At 40.3% G+C, this 14,202-nt stretch overlaps 1 protein-coding gene across 1 annotated transcript in view; it reads right to left on the reverse strand.

Annotated features, from left to right (window-relative positions):
• Positions 1-14,202, reverse strand: part of FAM184B (family with sequence similarity 184 member B) — a 115,424-nt gene that overhangs the window by 48,508 nt on the left and 52,714 nt on the right. Inside the window, exons 6-7 of the mRNA XM_067735596.1 lie at positions 6,208-6,318; positions 4,263-4,370 (exon numbers count right to left, since the gene is read on the reverse strand). Coding sequence (XP_067591697.1) covers positions 4,263-4,370; positions 6,208-6,318 — 219 coding nt within the window. The remainder of the gene's footprint in view (positions 1-4,262; positions 4,371-6,207; positions 6,319-14,202) is intronic.

Consider the following 14,202-nt stretch of genomic DNA (forward strand, 5'->3'; position numbering starts at 1 on the left):
AAACACAAACTTTAAATGACACAATAGACCAGATATATTTAACTGATATATATGGGACATTCCATCCAAAACCAGCAGATTACACTTTCTTCTCAAGTGCACACAGAACATTCTCCACGATAGATCACATCTTGGGTCAACAAATCAAGCCTTGGTAAATTTAAGAAAACTGAAATCATATCAAGCATCTTTTCCGAGCACAATGCTATGAGATTAGAAATCAATTACAGGGGGAAAAAAACATAAAAAAAACACACACACACAGAGGCTAAACAATACATTACTAAATAACCAAGAGATCACCAAAGAAATCAAAGAGGAAATCAGAAAATACCTAGAGACAAATGACAACAAAAACACGACGATCCAAAACCTATGGGATGCAGCAAAAGCAGTTTAAGAGGGAAATTTATAGCAATACAATCCTACCTCAAGAAACAAGAAAAATCTCAAATAAACAATCTAAACTTACACCTAAAGGAACTAGAGAAAGAAGAAAAAACAAAACCCAAAGTTAGCAGAAGGAAAGAAATCATAAAGATCAGAGCAAAAATAAATGAAATAGAAACAAAGAAAATAATAGCAAAGATCAATAAAACTAAAAGCTGGTTCTTTGAGAAGATAAAATTGATAAACCTTTAGCCAGACTCATCAAGAAAAAGAGGGAGAGGACTCAAATCAATAAAATTAGAAATGAAAAAGGAGAAGTTACAATGGACAGCACAGAAATACAAAGCATCATAAGAGACTACTACAAGCAACTCTATGCCAATAAAATGGACAACCTGGAAGAAATAGACAAATTCTTGGAAAGGTATAACCTTCCAAGATTGAACCAGGAAGAAACAGAAAATATGAACAGACCAATTACAAGTAATGAAATTGAAACTGTGATTAAAAATCTTCCAACAAACAAAAGTCCAGGACCAGATGGCTTCACAGGTGAATTCTCTCAGACATTTAGAGAAGAGCTAACAGCCATCCTTCTCAAACTCTTCCAAAAAACTGCAAAGGAAGGAACACTTCCAAACTCATTCTATGAGGCCACCATCACCCTGATACCAAAACCAGAAAAAGATACTACAAAAAAAGAAAATTACAGACCAATATTACTGATTAATATAGATGCAAAAATCCTCAAGAAAATACTAGCACACAGAATCCAACAACACATTAAAAGGATCATACACCATGATCAAGTGCGATTTATCCCAGGGATGCAAGGATTCTTCAGTATACGCAAATCAATCAATGTGATACACCATATTAACAAATAGAGGAATAAAAACCATATGATCATCTCAATAGCTGCAGAAAAAGCCTTTGACTAAATTCAACACCCATTTATCATAAAAACTCTCCAGAAAGTGGACACAGAGGGAACCTACCTCAACATAATAAAGGCCATATACAGCAAACCCATAGCAAACATCATTCTCAATGGTGAAAAACTGAAAGCATTTCCTCTAAGATCAGGAACAAAACAAGGATGTCCACTCTCGCCACTATTATTCAACATAGTTTTGGAAGTCCTAGCCACAGCAATCACAGAAGAAAAAGAAATAAAAGGAATCCAAATTGGAAAAGAAGAAGTAAAACTGTCACTGTTTGCAGATGACATGATATTATATAAAGATAATCCTAAAGATGCCACCAGAAAACTACGAGAGCTTATCAATGAATTTGGTAAAGTTTCAGGATACAAAATTAATGTACAGAAATCTCTTGCATTCCTATACACTAACAATGAAAGATCAGAAAGAGAAATTAAGGAAACAATCCCATTCACCACTGCAATAAAAAGAATAAAATACTTAGGAATAAACCTACCTAAGGAGGTAAAAAACCTGTACTCAGAAAAGTATAAGACACTGATGAAAGAAACCAAAGATGACACAAACAGATGGAGAGATATACCATGTTCTTGGACTGGAAGAATCAATATTGTGAAAATGACTATACTACCCAAAGCAATCTAAAGATTCAATGCAATCACTATCAAATTACCAATGGCAGTTTTTACAGAAGCAGAACAAAAAATCTTAAAATTTGTATGGAGACACAAAAGACCCTGAATAGCCAATGCAATCTTGAGGGGAAAAAAACGGAGCTGGAGGAATCAGACTCCCTGACTTCAGAGTATACTACAAAGCTACAGTAAACCAGACAATATGGTACTGGCATGAAAACAGAAATATAGATCAATGAAACAAGATAGAAAGCCCAGAGATAAACCCACGCACCTATGGTCAACTAATCTATGACAAAGGAAGCAAGGATATTCAATGGAGAAAAGAAAGTCTCTTCAATAAATGGTGCTGGGAAAACTGGACAGCTACATGTAGAAGAATGAAATTAGAACACTCCCTAACACCATACACAAAAATAAACTCAAAATAGATCAAAGACCTAAATGTAAGACCAGACACTATAAAACGCTTACAGAAAAACATAGGAAGAACACTCTGTGACATAAATCACAGCAAGATCTTTTTTGACCCACCTCCCACAGTAATGGAAATAAAAACAAAAATAAACAAATGGGACCTAATGAAACTTCAAAGCTTTTGCACAGCAAAGGAAATTATAAACAAGACGAAAAGATAACCCTCAGAATGGGAGAAAATATTTGCAAACAAATCAATGGACAAAGGATTAATCTCCAAAATATATAAACAGCTCATGCAGCTCAATATTAAAAAAACAAACAACCCAATCCAAAAATGGGCAGAAGACCTAAATAGACATTTCTCCAAAGAAGACATACAGATGGCCAAGAGGCACATGAAAAGCTGCTCATCATCACTAATTATTAGAGAAATGTAAATCAAAACTACCATGAGGTATCACCTCACACCAGTTAGAATGGGCATCATCAGAAAATCTGCAAACAACAGATGCTGGAGAGGGTGTGGAGAAAAGGGAACCCTCTTGCACTGTTGGTGGGAATGTAAATTGATACACTATGGAGAACAGTATGGAGGTTCCTTAAAAAACTAAAAATAGAATTACCATATGACACAGCAATCCCACTACTGGGCATATACCCAGAGAAAACCGTAATTCAAAAAGACACATGCACCCCAATGTTCATTGCAGCTCTATTTATGATAGCCAGGTCATGGAAGCAACCTAAATGCCCATCAACAGAGGAATGGATAAAGAAGTTGTTAGTACATATATACAGTGGAAACATTAGCCATAAAAAGGAACAAAACTGGGTCATTTGTAGAGACGTGGATGGACCTAGAGACTGTCATACAGAGTGAAGTAAGTCAGAAGGAGAAAAACAAATATTGTATATTAACGCATATATGTGGAACCTAGAAAAATGGTATAGGTGAACTGGTTTGCAGGGCAGAAATAGAGACACAGATGTAGAGAACAAATGTATGGACACCAATGAGGGAAAGCGGTGGGGCGGGGGTGATGGTGGTAGGATGAATCAGGAGATTGGGATTGACAACATATATACACCAATATGTATAAAATAAAAAACTAATAAGAACCTGCTGTATAAAATAAATAAATAAATTAACTTAAACTATACCTGTAAAGTACATAACAGTTGCCTAATAGAAAACACAGCACCAGATGTTTAATTCTATTACTAAATGTCCACATTGCGTTAAAGCTATTTGTTTATATATTTTTCTCCCGTGTAGCATGTAGCTCAGAGGCTGGCACTTGTTATGTATTTCACAGATGACTGCAGAATGAAAGAATAACGTGCATGTTGAGTTGAATCAAGTGAAATTGATACTCATCAAGGTTCCTCCTGCAACTCTATGTAGGAGGGGTCTGTACTTCTCTCTAGAACTAAGCTCATGGAGGGATCACGGTCTAGACCCAGGAGGGTCGGATGAGAGCCGAGTTTCATGGTGAAACAACCCAAGCTTCTCAACATGCACTCGAGGAGGAGTTATGATTACTGTTATGCTTCTTGCTGGGCAGAACCAAAGACCCCACTCTAGTCCAGTGCCCCTTGATCTGCCAGCCAGGCTGCAACCAGAGAGGGAGAGAAGAGTCATCTGACAAGCCCTGTTCTTTTTCAAACCATGTGGATAATTACTCAGAACTCTATTTTCGTCGTGGTTTTTGCAAATTGATTTTATAATGATTTTTTATTTCAGGCATTTTGGCAGCTCTAAGGGGGGAAATAAAAGAGCCCATTAATGCCAGCATGTGTCACTGGGGACACCAAAGTGCTGAAAAGAAGAAGAAAAATATCCTTAATTAAAGCAGAAAAAGCTAGAGGTTACCTGGGTCTCTAAAATGTTGCCTTGCTGGCAGTCCAATTCTTGGGGCCGTTCATTGCCTCTCGGGGGACGTACATTATTCTGCTGGATAAATTCTTCCAGCCTTAAAACCTAAAACAGAAGAATAGACACATTCAGCAATGAAACAAAGTCCTATCACCCGGCTGTGGTCATTAATCTGGGACCCATTCCCTTGGGTCAATCAGTTCTGGGGACTGTGCCCCACTAGACAAATCCCAGACACGCTTCTAGAGAGGCCATTTCTAATTAGCTAGTTGCTTCGTCTCTCCAGAAGAAGATGAGCCTGGCAGGTTTACAATATTCCACACTTCTCTTTAAATTATTCACATCCACATAACTATACCAGGGCTGTAGCATGGTTTCCATTAGTTTTCATACCATTCCTGGAAGGCCACCCTATTTCGTTTTTACAAAGTTAGTTGGTAAAGAAAAGGAACAATATTTAAGAATTATACAGATAATATGAGAGAAGAGTGGCTAAAAGCTGCTATTAAATTATAAAGCCTTAATTATGATTATTATTAACCAACTAATTGTAGAGTGTCGATTAAACGGTCTGGTTTCCCTGCTCTAGACTTTGAGAAGAACAAGGTCAATAACCATAAAGGAACCTCAGATGTGGCTAAAACTAATGCTCCTCAGGCAGCTCCTCAGGTGTAAAGTGGGGAGATGGGACAGACTGAGAGCAAGATGGTAAGATCATAAAATATCGTCCCTGCCTTCAAGGAGCTGTCACCTTATGGAGCAGACAGATGCATGTTTACAATCACAACAACATTCAGTAGACACATGTACAATATATAAGAGCATCATTAATGGTGTGTTTGCTCTGTGCCAGGCACAGACCTAAGCATTTTACAGTATTAACTCTTTTAATTCTCCTAACAATTAGTATGAGGTAGGTACTACCGCAGAGAACTTACAGCAATAAACTCTGCCCAGGGAATTCCAGCACAGTGTTAAGGGCACTGAAGGATGAATAGGAGTCCGTCAGCGGCAAGTTCTTCTCCATAGTAACACTGTCCACAGCGCCTTTAAACTTTGAACTTGGTCCCTGGGTGGTTTGGACGAGTGGGCCCAAGAAGAAAACTCCACTGTTCAGCTGGTTTACATCCATTCCTTACCCTGCTCTCCTTGCCTGCCTCCACCAGGGAGGCCTGACGGCTAAATCCTTGCTTTCCCAGGCTGGCCACGTGGCACAGATATTACCAATGGGAGTAGGAGTCAGCTGGGGGTTTCTGCGTATGCTTTTGTTTTCCTGATGAAGTGTGCAGGCCTGGTCATCCCTGCCCCTCCTTCTTTCCTGCTTTAACTTGGGGCATGACAACTGGTACAGTGACAGTCGTTCTCACAGCCAAGGGGAATCTGAGCCAACTTCTCCTACGTGCAGTGCTAGGAACCTATGATGCATTTAGGGGCCATGAACATATTTTCATTTCTTTCAGAATCAGAAGAAAAAACTGCAGCCTGGCCATATTCACCTTTATGACAGTGCAGTTACAAATTATAATTTTAAATTCTTTTTGATAAAGAAAAGAGCCCAGGAAGGCAGAAGTATCTAATGCCCAGGACACTGATAACACAGCCGGGGGTGGGGAGAGGGCAGGACCAAGATGTTTGCAGATTTTCCAGGCCTGATATCATTTAGCCACAGAATCAACACCAGCAGCCTCCTGCCTCCCTCTTTTATGTGTGACATTAAGTGCCTCTTTGTTAAGCCTCTATAAATCAGGCTCTCTGTTATCTGCAGCTGAATTCATGCCCCTGAGACAGCCTTCCTGTCAGGATGAAGTCTTGTTCTTCCTTCCAAGGATGCTAAATGTAAGGAGGTCAGGGAAGCTTCCCAAGATTCCTAGCATCTCAGTTCATCAAAAATTCCTGGAGCCCAGAACTATCATTCCAAGAACAGCTTTTATTCGGGACTTACCTCAAGCAGTGAATTCTGGAGCTTCACACTTAGGGCCTCTTTCTCTTCTTGCAGATGCTTTATTTCATTTTCTGATTTCTTCTTCACTTCCTCCAACTGTGCTTCTACTTCCTAAATGATGAATGGAAGAGTTAACCACACAAGCCACGAAAACATGGACAGGACACACCCTGCCTTATTCCCAAAGGGGTTCAAAGAAACTCACAAGAGTCATAAACTACTATAAGAAAACATAAATTAGGGCTTCCCTGGTGGCGCAGTGGTTGAGAGTCCGCCTGCTGATGCAGGGGACATGGGTTCATGCCCCAGTCCGGGAAGATCCCACATGCCGCGGAGCGGCTGGGCCCGTGAGCCATGGCTGCTGAGCCTGCGTGTCCAGAGCCTGTGCTCCACAACGGGAGAGGCCACAACAGTGAGAGGCCCGCGTACCGCAAAAAAAAAAAAAAAAAAAAGAAAACATAAATTAGAAATACATGAGAAAGTCCAAAGAAAACAGGTGCTAAATTCACACCACAAAGTCGAATATATACTGGGGGTGGGGAGGTGGGGGCAGAGTAAACCCCTGGCTTCAAGTTTTGTAGTGTCAAATAAGAAAACAGAATGCTCATTACTGACAAAATTCTCATGGTTCTATAAATCAAAAAGCCAACTACACCCTCAGTTGCAGGGAAATATCAAAAGCAGAATGAAATTTCTTCTTTGGCCTTCTCAACAGCATCCTTACTTTAGTCAAAATGATGGGATTCATACGGCTGCTTCCTCCATGGTCCCTCCCCACAGTCTCACAGTCTCACACAAAGCAGATCCAGATAAAAGAACATTCTGGAGCCCATGTGAGTGGTGCAGCTGCATTTTAACTGTGTGATCTTGGGCACATTTCCTAACCTCTCTGTGATTCAATGCATTACTTACATGCTTAGCACAGTTCTAGGTACATAGTAAGGGATCGATAAATGCTAAGTAGTACTATTCTTACAGATGCTTACGCTTTCTGATCTAGCTTAATATCTGCGGAAATTTTTCAAGTGTCTAGAGCAGTGGATGAAATATTCTGTTCCTCGTAGCTGAATTTTAGGTAGATATTAAGTCATTTATTTGTTCAACAAATATTTATTGAGACCTACCATGTGCTTGGCACTGTTCTTGAAGCTGGGTATAAAAACAGACAATATGCTTACTCACCAGGAGCTCACATTTGCGTGAAAGAGACAGGCAGCAAAGTCAACAGCTATAACGCAGTAGATACCATGCTGGATGGTGATAACTGATTACAGACCTTTATGGTCTAACTGGAAGTAGATGACATATTAGCAGTTGACGTTTACTGAGTGTGTGCCATTTTCTGGGCGCTTTTCACAGATCATCTCGTTGATCCTTATGAAAACCCTATGAGCTAGGTAGTATTGTTAAAGCTCATTATACAGATGAAGAAATGAAGCTTGAAGAGGTTAAATAACTTGCCCAAGGTCATGCAGCCCGTAAGCAGAAGAGTCAAGATCCAGACTCTGCAAAGGATGACCCCTTGGCTGTGCTTCTTCCCTGCCTGCATGGGTCCAGTTATACGTGGACATTTTTCAGCAGTAAGTACTACAGGACTACACAGTCTGTGGTTGGTTGAACCTGTGGATGTGGAGGAACTGCAGATACGAAGGGCCTACTATAAGTTATACTTGGATTAACCCCCACGTTGTTCAAGGGTCAACTGCAGAATGAATGGACTTTATGGCTGATCGAATGTGAGGGATGACAGAGAAATTATGGATTTCTGGATTTCTGACTCCTGGATTTCTAACCTGATCATCTAAAAAGATGCTGCTACTGATCATCTGGATGACATCTTTACACTTTCTATGGGGCCAGCCCCAGGCCAGGCCAGTGGCCCTGGGGTGGCGCTTCGCATTGTCCCTGGGGTCAGTCATTTAAAAGAGATGAAAAGAGGGCTGTGATTGGATTGTAAGGGTTGCATGATGTGGACACTTAGGTCAACGTATAGTGTCTTCAGTAAATCCACCATCTCCTTTTGCAGGACTTGTTGCTTTGGAGAGTTCATTTTCTGAAGATGATAGATAAACTTTTTGTTTAAAACAAGTTGAGATAACTTAAGCAACCATCAGAAATAAGGCCGTCCCCTCAGCAAAGATTCTGATTTCTTTTTACTTCATTATTTAGTCCCTCATTCACAGAATCTTTTATTGAACAGAAGTTTTGTTTAACCTGCTTATTGGTGCAGACACTCGCTAACTCTGCCAAGGCATGTTCACTGTAACAGTGGAAACCCCCTGCAAGAAAGGTGCTTAGCATAAAGCAGTGGCTATTTCTAACCTTGCACTGCCTAACGTCCTAGGGTATATGTAATCAATCACAGCTTCAGCTGTTGCCTTGACAAATGGACCTAGAGGGAAAAAATTTCCCCCAAAATTTCCTCAAGTGACCTTGAGGATTTCAACAGGAAGCGTTAACATTCTCCTCCTAACTCGTGGAAAGAGAAAAAACAACTACAAAGACAAGAACGTGAGGAAAAAGAAGGAGATGAGTGCTTTCAGATATATAAATTGCTGCATCCCACCCCTGGAAGAAGGCTCCATGGGCTATGAATTTACAGGATTCACAGAGTACTTTCATAAGCTCTGTTCTCATTTAACTCTCATAATACTTATGGAAAAAGGCTTTATTGCATCCATTTCACATGAAGCAAATCCAATGGCTGGTAAGAGGCAAAAGCAGGACTCCCACCCTTTTTCTGCTTTCTTGTCTAGATTGTCCACAATTACTGGCAGTTTAAGAAAAGACACATAAGGGAGCCACTGTGATGGGAACAACAAATAAGCAGCCACAGGAAATCACCAAGCAGAGATTTCAGTTGGCATTTTAAAGGAAAACACGTTAACTTTTTTCAAGAAGAAAAATCACTCTTCGGTATGTATTTATAGTAAAGTTCCTGGTGTAGCTGAAAGAGTAAACCAGTACAAAGCCTGAAATGTCACTCAGAAAGGGAAGGCAGAAGAGATAATGATCTTAAAATTTCCATACTGTATAAAAACTATAACCCACAGCAAAACATTGCAAATAAACTACACTTCAATTTAAAAATTTGAATACAGAAAAAAACTATAACCTACAGACCCAAGACGTCCAAACAGAACCCCAAACAGAAAAACACAAAGAATATCACACCATGACATATCATAATCAAATTGTGATATGATAAAGAAAAAAGTCTTAAAAGCAATCAGAAAACAAAAAGATACACTATGCACAGGGGAGAACAGATGAGAGTGGCTACCAACTTTTCATCTGAGGAAAATACAAACCAAAAATTTTAAAAAGTTGAACAGCATCTTTAAAGTGCTGAAAGAAAACAAACTGTTAACCTAGAATTCTATATCCAGCAAAATAACCTTCAAAAATGAAGGCAAAATAAAGACATTTTCAGACATATAAACACTGAGAGAATTTGCTGTGAGCAGACTGACACTACAAGAAACATTAAAGGAAGTTCTTCAGGCCAAAAGAAAATGATACCAGATGGGGCACTTGAATATGCCAAAGGAACGAAGAGGGTAGCAATGGTAAATTAGAAAATATAAAAGACTTTAGTTTTCTCATTTAAAAATTCTCTCTAAGAGATAATTGACTATTTAAGGAAATAGAAAAGCGATGTAGAGTTTATAACATATGTAAAGTAAAACATATGACAACAACTTCACAAAGGTTAGGAAAGGCTAAATAAAAATAGTGTGTTGCTGTAAGGTTTGTACAGTGAAGTATATATGTATTGCTTCTCCATACAAACCTTACAGCAACACAATATGTATGAAGTAACATCATATTATTCGATGGCAGACAATGATAAAGTCGCATGTTATAAATCCTACAGCAACCATGGCACACCATCCTCTCCCCAAAAGAAGAATATCTAACAAGTCACTACTGGAGATAAAAAACGGAATACCAGGGCTTCCCTGGTGGCGCAGTGGTTGAGGGTCTGCCTGCCGATGCAGGGGACGCGGGTTCGTGCCCCAGTCCGGGAGGATCCCACATGCCGCGGAGCGGCTGGGCTCGTGAGCCATGGCTGCTGAGCCTGCGCGTCCAGAGCCTGTGCTCCGCAGCGGGAGAGGCCACAACAGTGAGAGGCCGGCGTACCACAAAAAAAAAAAAAAAAAAGGGAATACCAAAAGCTATATATTCAAGCAATCAAAAATAAACAGGAAAACAGGCAAAAAGAAAAAAAGATGTGACAAAAAGAAAAAAAAAACTCAGCAATATGGTAGACTTAATGATAATTACATTGAATGTAAATGGTCTAAATGACCCTCAAAAATCAGACTGCCAAGCTGAATAAAACAGAAAATCCAGCTAGCCTATTTGGGTTGGCCAAAAAGTTCGTTCAGGTTTTGTAACAGCTTATGGATCCCGAACGAACTTTTTGGCCAACCCAATACAAACGCACTTTGACTAGAAAGACACAGGTAGGTTAAAAGTAAAGGAATGGATTAAAATAGACTGTAACACTAACCACAAAAATGATAGAATGTCTGTGTTTTTATCAAAGTAGACTTCAGGACAAGGAATATTCCATAATGAGTAAGGGGCCAATTCATTGAGAAGACATAATAGGCCTAAATGTGTATGTACCTCATAAATAAGTTTGAATTTATCTAAAGCAAAAACTGACAGGACTAAAAGGGAAAATATAAAAACTGACTTAAATTTGATATTTCAATACTCCTCTCTCAATAATCAACAGAACAAATACAGAAGAAATTAGTAAGGAAATAAGATACTTGAACAACACTATCAACCAACTTAACCTAATTATCATTTATGAAACACTCCACTCAAGAGCAGCAGATCCATATTCTTTTCAAGGGCACCTGGACCATTCGTCAAGATAGACCATCCCTGGGCCATACAATAATATGAGCTAATTGAAAAGGAAAGAACAGAATCTGTTCTTTGATCACAAGAGAACTAAATTAGAAATCAATAACAAAGAGACATCTGGAAAGGTTCCAAATCTTTGGAAATTAAGCAACCTATTTCTAAATAATGAAGAGTATTTTTGGAGTTGATAGAAATAAAAAGTTGAAAAGAATTAGACAAAATCATTCACATTCACATTATTACTGAAATTAGAAAGCAGAGGCCTAGAATGGTTTGGGGTGACTTATTTAAGGTGACAACGTGGCTGCTTCCCCAGCACAGCACTTCTTACACCCAGACTTGACAGATGGTTTCAGTGCATGTCTTGTTCCTCCTTCCAGACTGTGAGCTCCCTGTAGGCATGGCTGATTCGTGTATCCCTGCATTGCTCAAAACACCAAGCATGCATTCAATGAATGATAAATAAACCATAAATGGATATTGGCAGGGTGAAGACCTGAAGGCTGCTCTCCAAGGCCCAGGGCAATGTTTATTCTGTTCTGCTACATAGACAGAGGGCAAAAGTTAGTGGTTTTGGAGTCAAGGCAGCCCTGACTCACACCCAAGTCATGTGATACTCAAGTGACTTCATTTCCCAGGTTCCTCATCTGTGAAATGGGAAAACAAGCCCTGCCTACGGGGCTGAGGTAAGAATTAAATCATGGAGTGGAGAGCTGTTGTTCCTTTTGGCTGCCCAGCCTCTGATCCTTCTCTGAATGTTTGGGAAATTCTCCATCTGATACATCAGAGCCATCTTTCCACCACAGAACCAGAAAATGTCAGACCTACCTTCCCAGACTCCCTTGTGATGAGGGCATGGGCATGTGATTGAGGCATGTGATCAAGTCATGTGACCAGTCAGACACACCCACCCTGGATTTTGAATTGGAAGCCATCGATACGTACAAGCTGGAGTCATAAAGGATCTGGCAACTGAACTTCCCAGGGGCAGCAGGGGCAGCCATTCTACAGCAGCTCTGACTGACGGAACTTTCCGTGACGATAGAAATGTTCTAAAATATAATGTAGCTAATGTGTAGAAATCCCTCAACACTGTGCTATCCAATCTGGGAGCCACTAGCCATATATGGCAATTGAGCTCTTGAAATGTGGCGAGTTCCACTGAGGAACTGAATTTAAAATATTATTTAATTGTAATTGATTTAAATGTAAATAACCACATGTGTCAAGAGGCTACCATATTGGACACTGCAGTTCTGCAGGCAACATCCAGGGCCCAGTGTTGGTGGTGTCAGCTGTGTAAACAGAAGGTCTGGGCTCAGACATGGCAGCAAGGGTGTCTTCATCACTGAGTAGTTTGCCAAGCCCAGTTCCCCGGTTTTCCAGAAAGCTTTTCATTACCCTTTACTAAATTCCTTTCTTACCTAAACCGCCCAGGGTGGGTTTGTGATGCTTGCCACCCAGAATCCTAAGTGATACAAATGAGGTGTAGAACGCAGCAGTGTCTAGAACAGCTCAGTGAGGACTCAATAAATCTTTCCACACTCTCCTAGGAATCAACGTGGGCAAGTGCTAATTATAGGACACGTACTCTGCTCTGTCTGTGAAGATTAAGTCGTAATATCATCTAATCTTACAGACAGGAAAGGCAGATAAACTGTCTGGGTGAACTCCAGCCCATCTCCTGTGGTGTCTTTTTCAGGTTAAGGTAGCATTCACGATACACAACATACTTATACTCAAGGGCCCAAAGGAACAGTGTGCTCTTAACTCTAGAGGGGAAACCGGCATCTATTTTTAGTCCATGAACACCAGATCTGGGACCTCTTCAAGTTTTTACCTTCCTGTAGTCTGCATGGCCTAATTTATATAACTTATATCCTCAGTTTGTAGAAATGACCATAATTTTTAAAAAGAAAATAAAAAACCAGGAGGAAATGCAATTTATTTCTACATGATTCATTTCCCAAATGGAACCATGCCTCTGATTAAAGCTGAAGTGGGATTTCTACACTCAGAGTCAGGCTTGGCTGACAGGTTACCGGGGCAACCTGTAGCTCTGGGAGAGCTACTGTCCCTCCCATTGATTGTGGCTCACGATGGAAAGTGACTTCAGCTTTCCTCCAATGAGGATTGGATTTGTGCAACCTGTCACTGCTCATGGGGAGGAAAGTGCTTTCAATACAGTTGCTTCCCTCTCTGTGCAGGGATGGGAAACCATGGCCTCTGGAGTCAGGCTGTCAGGTTTTAATGTAGCTGTACCACTCACTGTCTGTGTGAGTGGATATATAACATCTTTGAGCCTCAGTTTTCTCATCTCTGAAATGGGGATATGAACACTCATTTTGTAATCCTGTTGGGAGGATTAAATGTGTCCATAAGAATAAAGTGCTTTATAAAGTATAGTGGACACTAAATAATATTATCACACATGATGTCATCTAATGCACATGGTAACTAATCACAGCCACCGTTTATCAAACTTTTGCTACATGTTGTACACTGAGATAAGAGTTTATATATAAAACCATATTTAGGGGCTTCCCTGGTGGCCCAGTGGTTAAGAATCCGCCAGCCAATGCAGGGGACACGGGTTCGAGCCTTGGTCCAGGAAGATCCCACGTGCCACGGAGCAACTAAGCCTGTGCGCCACAATTTCTGAGCCTGCACTCTAGAGCCTGAGGGCCACGACTACTGAAGTCCGTGCGCCTAGAGCCCGTGCTCCGCAACAAGAGAAGCCACCGCAATGAGAGGCCCGTGCACCACAATGAAGAGTAGCCCCTGCTCACTGCAACTAGAGAAAGCCTGCGTGCAGCAATGAAGACGCAACGAAGCCCAAAGTAAATAAATAAATAATTTTAAAAACTACCATATTTAATTCACATAACAAGCCCCCAAAGTATTTATCCTTATTTTCAAAATCAGGTTTCAGAAAGATTAAGTGACCTGTCCGTGGTAGTAAAGCCAGTGAAAGAGTCAGGACTTGGACCCAGGACTAGACTTTCTTAAGTTCATTTACTTATCCAACCCATATTTATTGAGTATCTACTACTCTTCACCACCACACATTGTATTCCTCAGTGATATATGATTATCTTTCAGTGAAAACTC

The sequence above is a fragment of the Pseudorca crassidens genome, chromosome 4, assembly GCF_039906515.1.
Source record: "Pseudorca crassidens isolate mPseCra1 chromosome 4, mPseCra1.hap1, whole genome shotgun sequence".
NCBI lineage: Eukaryota > Metazoa > Chordata > Mammalia > Artiodactyla > Delphinidae > Pseudorca > Pseudorca crassidens.